General features: G+C 40.2%; 1 protein-coding gene across 1 annotated transcript; it reads left to right on the top strand.

The window, feature by feature from the left end:
• Nucleotides 1-472: 472 nt before the first annotated feature.
• Nucleotides 473-1,249, top strand: LOC149781290 (protein CFDP2-like). Its single transcript, XM_089934691.1, has one exon. The coding sequence runs from the start codon at nt 473-475 to the stop codon at nt 1,247-1,249; it is 777 nt and encodes a 258-aa protein (XP_089790817.1).
• Nucleotides 1,250-11,306: the final 10,057 nt, after the last annotated feature.

The following is an 11,306-nucleotide window of genomic DNA, read 5'->3' as shown; positions in this document are numbered from 1 at the left end:
GGGTCGAACACTAGATTAAACCCTGAGGATGGCACTCTCTCAGCCATAGACCTAACCATCACTACCCCAAAATTGGCTCAAATCACAAATTGGTGGGTGGATCAAGAAGATACGTTAGAACGTGACCATTTCATCATCACAATCAATATTCAAACAAAACTCAACGCATTCCAAACGAAACCCCACCTAAATGGAGGTACCAACAGGCAGACTGGGACCAATTCCAATTATTACTTGCTAGAGTAAATCCAGATAACTTAGAAAGCCCAAATATTGACATGCATTATTATAACACAACATACACAATTATAGAGGCAGCTAACCGGGAGGGTTGGGCGTGGGGCTAGCAACCCCACCCCGTTAAAACAACTCTTGCTACGGAAACGACAACAAGGGAACAAACGACAACCGGCGCTGGGAGCGAAGCAGACCTCCAAAAGCATGGATCAGACTTGGATGCTGAAACGTGCGAATGCTCAACCAGACTGGAGAACTGGCACAAGGAGTGAGCGAATTGAATCACTACAACTTGACCCTCATGGGTGTAACAGAAGCACGATGGACTGGTGCCGGCAAGCAGAAGTTGAACTCCGGAGAAGTCATCGTCTGGTCCGGAAGCAAGGACAATGACCACCGGGAAGGGTTCGCCATCATTATCAGCAAGAACAAGACCAATACCGTTCTACAGTGGAAACCAGTGAACGAGCGCCTGCTGTACGTCAGGATGAACTCCAAGTACGCCAAGCTGTCTGTTGTTGTAGCCTATGCACCAATAGACGACGCGGAAGAAGAGGATAAAGACACCTTCTACGACGCTCTTCAAGCCGTTTTAGAGGATGTCCCTCGACATGACGTGCTGTTGCTACTTGGCGACTTCAACGCTAGGGTCGGCTGCGACAATAAAGACAGAGAGAGGACCATGGGGCGCCATGGAGTAGGTGTGATGACCAACAACGGGGAAAGACTGGTCAATTTTTGTGAAGAGAATGACTTGGTGATAGGAGGGACCCTGTTCGAGCACAAGGACATCCACAAGCTCACATGGACGTCACCAGACAGCAGAACTCAGAACCAGATCGACCACATCATCATCAACGGCCGATGGAAACACTCCCTGCAGGACGTGCGAGTGATGCGGCACGCTGACATCGTCAACGACCATAGTCTTCAGGTGGCCAAGGTGACTTTGAAGCTTAGGAAAGTTAGGATAGGGGTCTCCAGAATCAACGCTTCGATGTGGCCAAGTTGAAAGATCCAAAAGTGAAGGAAGAGTTTAGGCTGGCCCTAAGGAATATGTTTAATGTTCTAGAAGATGAGACAGCGCTGACCAGAGACAATTTCAACAGAGTAATGAAGGAAGCAGGAGAAGTAGTTTTAGGTTATAGGAATAGTAAGAAGACAGAGTGGATATCAGGAGAGACTTGGACTCGCATAGACGAGAGAAGACAGATTAAGAAGAGACTTTTGGACTCCAAGTCACCAAGACTGAAAGAGAATTTCGAAGGAGTAGAGAGGAAAAGACAAGGAGGTGAAGAAATCAGCAAGGAGAGACAGGAGAGAATACACAGAGAGACTGGCAAAGGAGGCGGAGGCAGCAGCAGAGCAGAAAGACATGAAGATGGCGTACCAGAACACCAAGAAGCTGAAGGGTGACTACGACCAGCACCACGACCTTCCAGTGAGAGATGAAGATGGAACTCGTGTCACAGTGGAGGAGGAGAAGCTGAGGAGATGAAAGCAACACTTTGAGTCCATACTGAATCGCCCAGACCCAGCAGTACTCGCTGACATTCTTGAAGCAGAGGAGGACCTTGACATCAACTGCGACGTCATCACTGTTGAGGAGGTCAAGCAGGTCATCCACAAGCTGAAGAATGGGAAGGCACCTGGCGATGATGGAGTATGTCCCGAGATGCTGAAGGCAGAAGACACAAAGACACCGCAGTTTCTTTACCAGAGTCTCCAGAAGATCTGGGATAGTGAAGAAGCACCGAATGACTGGAAAACAGGAATAATCGTCAAAATTCCCAAGAAAGGAGATCTGGGGAACTGCAATAACTGGCTAGGAATAACCTCATTATCCACCTCCAGTAAGGTTTTCAGTCGCATCATTCTTCAACGCATCACAACAGCTGTGGACGGCATCCTACGTCAGGAACAGGGAGGCTTTAGGAAGGGCAAATTCTGCAGCACCACATCTTCCCTCTGAGATAGATCCTTGAGCAGTCCCATGAGTGGAATGGATCCCTTTATGTGGTCTTTGTGGACTTTGAGAAGGCCTTCGACAGCCTGCACCTAACCTTTCTGTGGAAGATCCTACGACACTACGGCATCCCTCAGAAACTTGTCAGCGTCATCAGGTCCGTGTACGAGAACTTTGAGTGCAGAGTCATCCACAACAACCTACTCATTGAACCATTCAAGGTGGAAACCGGAGTGAAGCAAGGATGCATTCTCTCGCCGACCCTCTTCTCACTGGCCATTGACTGGATCATGCGCCTCACCACAGAGGGCAGGAGGCAAGGAATACAGTGGACGCTGACCTCAATGCTGGATGACCTGGATTATGCCGTCGACATCGGGTTGCTGGCAAGCAGACACCAGGATATCCAACAGAAGACACAACAGTTGGTACAGACAGCAAGCGCCATAGGTCTTCGAGACAACATAGAGAAGACACAAGTCTTGAGGAAGAACACTAGAGTGGGCGACCCAATCACCATCAACGACCAGCCTCTGCAAGAAGTAGACGAATTCACGTACCTGGGCAGCAAGGTCGCCATGGATGGAGATTGCAAAGGGAAGTCACCACAAGAATCAGCAAGGCCAACCAGGCCTTCGCAATGCTGAAGCCCATCTGGAGGACAACAAACCTCAGCGCCCACACGAAGATCCGTATCTTCAAGAGCAACGTGCTGAGCGTCCTTTTGTACGGGTCAGAGTGCTGGAAGACCACTGCTAACATAGAACGCAAGCTCGAAGTCTTCCAGACTAAGTGCCTGCGACGGATGATGAGGATCTTCTGGCCAAACATGATCTCGAACGAGGAACTCCTGCACAGAGCGGGCGCAAGCACCATCGCTGAGACCATTGCAACTCATCGATGGAGATGGCTCGGCCACGTCTGAAGAATGCCCCCTGACTCACTACCAAGGATGGCACTGAGATGGACTCCACACGGGAAAAGGAACCGTGGCAGACCCAAAGAGACCTGGCGCCGAACCGTGGAGCAAGAACTCAAGATCAGAGGCCTCACCCTGCAGACCGCCCCCATAACAGCAGCTGACAGACCAAAATGGTGCTCCCTTGTTGTCGCCTCAAGCACCAGACGGCGCAGAGAGGATTGATTGATTAACCGATGCATCCCAAAGACAACTAATATCCAAAATAAAAACCCTGTACCATGGTGGACTAAACAGTGCACTATATAGCACATAAAGACAAAAAGGGCCTTAAATAAATATAAACGCACCAAAAATTCTATCTACTTCCAGCAATATAAAGATAAAGAAAAAGCACTAAAACAAACTATAAAAACTGCTAAAATTAATCTATGGCAAACCTTTTGCTCTAAACTGAGTCTAAAATCAAGCTCAAAACAAATATGTGACAAGATAAAAGCCATAAAAGGGAAAGTAACTACCTCAGCCCCAAAAATTAAAAATGCCATAACAAATAAAGATAAGGCAGACCTCCTAGCGAAGCATTTTTCGAACAAGAGTAGCAACAATAACCACACCAGAAACTTTCAAGAGCATAAAAAACTAATGGAAGAAACCCAACCTCAAATGTTTCAAGGCCAAGGAACAAAAGAATATCACCTAAATAGTGACATCACAGTACATGAATGGGAGATAGGTCTAAGATCCAAAAACGAAACATCCCCTGGTAAGGCTCAGTTAGGTTACGTTATCTAGATATAAAAAACTACCTATCAATAGTAACAATAGCCATAATCAAACTCTTTAATAGGATATGGGATAAAGGCTAACTACCCACCAAATGGAAACAGGCCATAGCAATACCAATCCCCAAGCCAGGTAAAGATCCCAACAACATAAATTCGTACCGACCCATCTCCCTTACAAACCATATTTGCAAAATAATGGAGACAATAATCGCAGATAGGTTAAAGCACCACCTAGAAACTAGTAACCTACTCTCCATAAATCAATGTGGCTTTCAGAACAAGCGGTCAACCACTGACCAACTTCTCAGATTGGAAACCGACATCAAACTCGCTTTTAACGCACATAAGAAAACCGATCGCAACCTCATAGCGGTATTTCTAGACCTAGAAAAGCGTTCGACCTAGTATAGACCAATGGACTAATGGCCAAATTAAACCAATTTGGAATAACTGGACGCTTGTTCAACTGGATTTGCGATTTCCTCACATGCCGGAAAATTACCACAAGAATAGGCAACACCCATTCGGAAGAATTTTCACTTGAAAATGGAACACCGCAAGGCAGTGTAATAAGTCCCCTACTATTGAACCTAATGGTAAACGACCCTGACCTCAATGCAGATTCCACAAAAATAAACTTGTCACAATTTGCAGATGATAGTGGCATATGGAGGAATGGAAATCCTGCCAAAAAACAGTAGTTAAAGAAATCCAGCAGAGCCTAGACAACATAGGGAGATGTGCGGACACATGCGGTTTCAAAATATCTCATGAAAAAACTGTGGCAATCATATTCACCCCCTAAACGAAATAACAGCCTAGTCTATCCAAACTTCTATATACAAAATCAATTAATCAAATACGTAACAGTAGTAAAATTCCTAGGAATGTTCTTTGACACCCACCTCACATGGAAACAGCACATTGAACAACTCACCCAGAATTGTAACAAAGATCTCAATTTACTCAGGAACATCACAGGTACTGACTGAGGATCCAACCAGGAAACCCTCCTCACGTTACATAAAACCCTAATTAGATCAAATCTGGATTACGATTGCCAAGCATATAATTCGGCTAAGCAACCTGTACTACAAAAACTTGACACCTTCCAGAGAAAAGCCACAATATTATGCACAGGAACACTCCCCTCGACATCATTAGAAGAACTACAAACGCTAACAGGAGAACTACCCTTAAAAGTATGTAGGCAAGAACTGTTCCTCCGATACTCAATTCGATTAGATACCCACCTAGACAACCATCCAACCAAAATAGCTATAAACAAGTGTAAAGTTGTCTTCAAACCCAAAATCATACCCACCGCACCAAGTGGCAAAGTAATCCTTGAACTAAGAGAAAAGATACATATACTAAACAAAAAACAGGTAACAAACAATACAGACCAGAACAAATCATCATGGTTACAAAGGATTAACATTGAAGCTACCAAATTAGGCAATAAACAAGGACAAGAAAACTTGCTAAAACCTGTACTGGTAAACAAAATCAACCAAAAATACCCAGACTATGTTAAAATATATACCGATGGATCAAAAACAAACAACCCACCAAGAACAGCAGCAGCAATAGTCATCCCTGAATTCAATATACAAACGGGATCCAGATTACCTGACTATTGCTCCATTTACACCACTGAATTATGGGCCATACTTGAATTACTACAATGGATCAAAGACAACCAAATACCTAAAGCAGTCATTATAAGCGATTCCCTAAGCGTTATCAAATCGATCCAAAATCGCAATACACACTCTAGGGAACAATTCCTCGACAGAGCCTGCCAATTAATCGACGATATCACCACATCACATCAATTAGTCGAGCTCATGTGGAATCTCTGGCAACGAAACAGCAGACAAAGTTGCACAAACCAAACTAGGAGATCAAAACTCTATCAAGCTTAACTATAGCTCTACAGAAGCACTAAGCTTCGCACAAACGTATATAGACCAAAAATGGCAAGATTTTTGGAATTCTTCCACAAAAGGTAAAAAGCACAATGAAACCCGAAAAACCGTAAATAGGAACATACAGCTACCTAAGGGTACCTATTTAGAATAGAAAACCATAAACAGGATAATAACTGGAAAAACTAAACTAGCAAGCAGTTTTGGAAGGTTTGTAGGACCCAAACCAGCAACCGTTAACTGCTTTAACTGCCACACCACCGAAGATCTACACCACGTATTCAATATATGCCCAAAATATCAACCCGCTAGGAAAATATTTATCAAAAACCAAAAAGAGATTGGATCACCACACACATACCCAGAGTTACTTATGGACTCTAATAAAAATAAATAATCAGCATATAAAAATATAAATAAATTCATAGACTCAGCAGAACTTAGGAACGAAATATAATTACTATCCCCACAAAACCAAAAGACACAGTAACTAGCTAAATAAATTTAGAAGCCCCGACATAAAAACCCATAACATATCATTCAATTTTATAAAAAATATTAATAAATAATTCACTTACGAAGCACCTATCAAAAACTAAGGAAACCGCAAAATCGGATGTCCTAGATGTTCTTAACGAACCGAGTAATCAGCTAGGACTCCGGTCCTAGATGTCCTTAACGAACCGTGTAATCGGCTAGGACTCCGGTCTATTGCTAAATAAAGTATAAATAACATTCAATCTCTAAAAACATTAATAAATAAATAACTTAAAGAGGCAATATCTAAAAACGTATAAAAACATAACGTAGGAAGCACACCCTAAACACCTCGACTAGTAATACCATAATAACCTTGAAAATCTCTCTTCATACATGATTTCTACTAACAACCTCTATAAACAGCATAGAACACACACCCCTTTTTAGAACATTTTGGGGAAGAAAAAAAACAGGTAAATGCAACAAGAAAGCACAAATGCAACAAGAAAGCAGCGATGTGAAGCAACTAGGACCGTTCCCGAGCTCACCTTCCCACTAATGACTGCCAACCATTCAACTGTAAGGGACCTTTACGGACCCACAGATTGAGGCCAAACTATCAGGGTTCCTTGAACCCATAAAAGCCTGGAGGAGGTGGCACGATTCCCTTCCACAGGAACAACTAGCAGGCTGCGGTGCAGTCAGAAAAAAGTGGCACATGCACAATTGTGCGGATGCCACTATAAATAAACTCAACAACAATAAAAAGTCATAACTTCGATGTTCTTTCTCAGTAAATTATATTTCATAAAATGATATTTCGTACGAAAGCTTCTTTTGCTAATTATTATTTTGATATAATTTCCCTCTAATGTTTATTTCTACAACATCCTTTAAAGAAGATACTGAAAGCAGTATACAAATGCCTTTTTATGTAGACTTAGAAAATGACTCATTAGGTGAGAATATACTTAATTTTAAATGCGCTAAATTTTGTCTTCACGCTAATGAAGAGTCTTTACTTACGGCTTTTTATGCCATAAACAACTTGATTTGTTATGAAAACAGTTTCTTTCATCGTCACTTTTTCCGTGAATCTATCTTCAAGCACAAGCCAGTGAGTGAAACTTTAAGTTTGAAGTCAGCCACTACGCTTTATTTAGGAAGGTGTTGAGTTTCGATGCTATCTTTTTTTAGCACTGATGTTTCAGAAGAAACATTAATATATGACCGAAAGAGGTTTTGTTGTTTGTGGGAAAAAACACAACAAATTTTGGATTTATAAAATGGACTGAAAAATGCAATTAAGTTAAGCTGATATTATCGCATACAATTTTTTTCAAGCGCTATATGAAACAAACTATATAAAATTTGTATATTCTATATTATACTTTCAACAGTGAATATAATACAAGTCTATCGAAGCAGGACAAAGCTATGACATGTTTACAAAAGCAACATAACACTACACGTTGCATTATTTAAAAATGTATCATTCTTTGTAATAAAATATGTTTATTATATGCACACAAGAGAGAGAGAGAGAGAGAGAGAGAGAGAGAGAGAAATTACTCATCATAATTTTCCGTTGACGTTACTTGTAGCTTCTATCACAAGTTTGGAAACAGACATTGATAATTAGAGAGTATCCATTTTTAAATGTGCTGTAATTATCCACATTTAGACAATCGTCTTCTGATGAAACTGTTAATGTGCTTTTGTGTTATTATTATCTATATTTGAATTTTGTCATACTTTACATGTACGAACATAAAGATTCAGTCATTTAATAGATTGAAAGTACATCGAGTGCGAGCGAGTTACTACAATAAGCAAAGTGAACACAGTGCACAATGTCACTATTCGAACGATCATATAATTAATACCAATGGCACAAATAAACAAGAAATAGTTGTAATTTGCAACCTTTGGAGCCAAACCCTTCTCTGAATAAGTTTCATTAATAGCAGGCCTTTCAGCTGAATAGCAAAATACGAAATTATATAATGGATGTCCAAGAGAAATTAACTGCTACGGTAAAATGAAAAAGAAGAAGAAAAGTGTCCCCCATCCGCACTTTTTATGCTGTATACATGTATATCTTGAGGGAGTTATCCTCTGAGAATTAATGTTTTAATTCAATTAGTCTCAAGTGTTTTCATGTGACTCTAAGCTTAGGTTAGACAATTATGGATATAATTTCAGTATTTTCACATTGTTGGCCATATAGCTAAATCCCTTTTGGTTGGGCGAGAAAACATTTTAATTGTATTCACGTCAGCTTCTAAAAAACAAGGGATAATTGGGTCAAAGTGTAACAAATTAGCAATTAAACTGATAAACGATGTTCGCTTGACAATCGGAAACAGGACTAATCATGTGGATACATTCCGTCTGCATTAAATGAAAATAATACGTGCAAGATCATTTCCTACCGAAAATATTTAGTGATTACACTTTTCATCACTTTCACCCATCCGTTTAGGTAATATTAAAATCGTCAGATGACCAAATCAATAATCTAAATAATCTAAAATATATTTAAGTTAATGATTATTCAGTGCAGCATCACGTGCTTCAGAGAGTCTGCATTGAAATAATAGGTCTACGGTAAAGGTAAATATATGACTAGTTTCTGAGAGAGTGTCACATGGACGTGTATATTTGGGTCGCAACTACTAAACTGAGACTGGACTAGTAGAGGATTATTTTGGATAGCGCGATGTATTTTATATTGTGTGGAAACATGCTAAGCAAGCAATTGAAAAGTGACAGAGAGCGAAAATAAATCAGGACATTTCTCGCATATATTAAGGGACATTACTAACAACAGAGAAACATTTGTGTATCACGTGTACAAGTCATTGAAAGGATTTCTGCTAAATTCGAGCAAAGAGTTTGTCGAAGATATTATTAAAGAGTTTTTATTCAATGGCAGATTGGCATCATTTGTATGAACTTGAAATACCTTCATTCCGGAATATTTTCGCTACAAATTTGTTCAAAATCTGTGGATTGAGTTTTGAAAAGTCATTTATAGGATTTTTCGTTGTTAGTATCAGTGACCAAATCTGAACGAAAATCTGCATAATTCATATAAACATGAATCCTTAATTACCATAATTTCTTCTGAACAATTTCTGAGGATGTTTACGTTTTCTTCATTTATTTAGTAATGGGGGCCGTATTTGTTGGTGGGTTGGCAACAATTGTAAAACTTTGAAAGAGTTTTATGCCATAATACTTTCTGAAACGTTTGGTCTATTGCAGATTTTCATAATTTCATTTAAATATTTTATAGATTTTCTATTTTCAGTAATGATGGCTATATTTGATGGCAGACCATCATAATTATATTATTTTAGAAGTTTTGTATGCCAGGATACTTTAAGTCGAACGTTTAGCTAAATTCTATTCATCAGTTCTGGAGAAAGCATTAATTGATTTTCCTATATTTAGTAAGGCAGTTATATTCGGTGTTAATCGCGTCATTTGTACAGCTTTGAAAGGTATTTATGCCAGGTTGCCTTCGGTTAGTTTTGTGAAACTGTTATTCAGCATTTTTGGAGAGGAAGATGTTAAAGTTTTTCTTGAGGCCACCTTTTCTGGCCGATTGGCATCAATTGTATCAATATGAATGGGCTTCGTTCAAAATACATTGAACAGATGTGGAAATGGATAATGATATATTACTTTAGTTAATACATTACATATCTAATTTGGACACACACAAGCAATTGTACAAGATGTTTGAAAGGATTCAATACCTTGGGCCGATTAGCATAATGTTAACTTTTCCTTTGAATAGCGTGGGTGATAATAATAGTGTGTTACAGTTATTCGATATGTCTTTTCAGTTGTTTTGTAGTGTGTTAAAGTTATCCGATGGTACCATGACTTAACTGAATTTATGGAGGAGTTCTTACCTGGTCGTACTCCGCATACTGATGGCAATGGGACACCTGGTGGTTCTTCAAGGAGAACTTCATGATCTGCTTTGGGTTCAGTGCAAATTGCGCGAGAATGTCTTCGCTTTGCTCCCTCAGTATGTTCTGCTTCTAAATTAATGTTTTTAGGATATGTCTGGTGTCTTCTACCTGCATGATTCTGAAAATTCCCCGGCGAATCAGGGCTATCTGGACACTGGTGTTCAGCAGCCATACGCATATGTTCAACATGTAGATCTCTATCATTTTGGTTGATTGGCAGCACATCCATCTGTATGTCATTAGCTGGTGGCTTTTGTTTGCCTTTTTTATAAGCCGGCGTACTACTGATACCAGTACCTGAATAAAATAAGAGTCCCTCAGAAGAACTGATTCTTTTTTGGCGGAAAATAATTTCAAGGATTTAAATAAAGGCCATTTTTATTTTTAAACTGCCAAATGTTGAAGCTATTTTTCAGCAATAACAAGATCTTTAAATTAGCTGCTGTGGTGGACGTATTGGGTGTCCAACTGGCACAATTTTCATTTGAGACCAATTAAACATCATAAAAACTTTTAGGCCGAGTGGTCTAAAGCGCTCACCGTTACGGATCACTGCCATCTCACATCTGTCTGCGTGGGTTCGAGTCGCGGGTTCGGCCTATGTTGGTATCTGAGAAAGCTTGCCAGTAGCTTCTCGTGGGTCGGTGGTTCTCTCCGGGGTTTTCCCGGGTTCTTCCTCCACCATTAATACTGGCCGCCATGTATAGCCTTTTTGTTTTGTTGCTGAAAAATGGCGTTAAATCCCTACAACTACAACTACTTTTAGTGAAAAACCCCATATTGATATGACCATCCATTCAGGAGGAGTTTCAATAACAAGATTTTCAAGATCGTCACCGTGACATGCATATTAGATGTGCCAGCAATACCATTTTGGACACCTATACATCAAAAGAAGTCTTCAGGTAAAAAAACTATGTCATCTTTCTTTCGATTCAGGAGCACCAGCGAAAATTAAGATGACTGTCAAGGTGGCCATATTGGACATCAGATCAG

This window comes from Sinohyriopsis cumingii, chromosome 15 (assembly GCF_028554795.1).
Source record: "Sinohyriopsis cumingii isolate HCF-2022 chromosome 15, ASM2855479v2, whole genome shotgun sequence".
Classification (NCBI taxonomy): Eukaryota; Metazoa; Mollusca; class Bivalvia; order Unionida; family Unionidae; genus Sinohyriopsis; species Sinohyriopsis cumingii.
The sequence above is the reverse complement of the archived record's forward strand: the minus strand, read 5'-3'. Positions and strand labels throughout refer to the sequence as shown.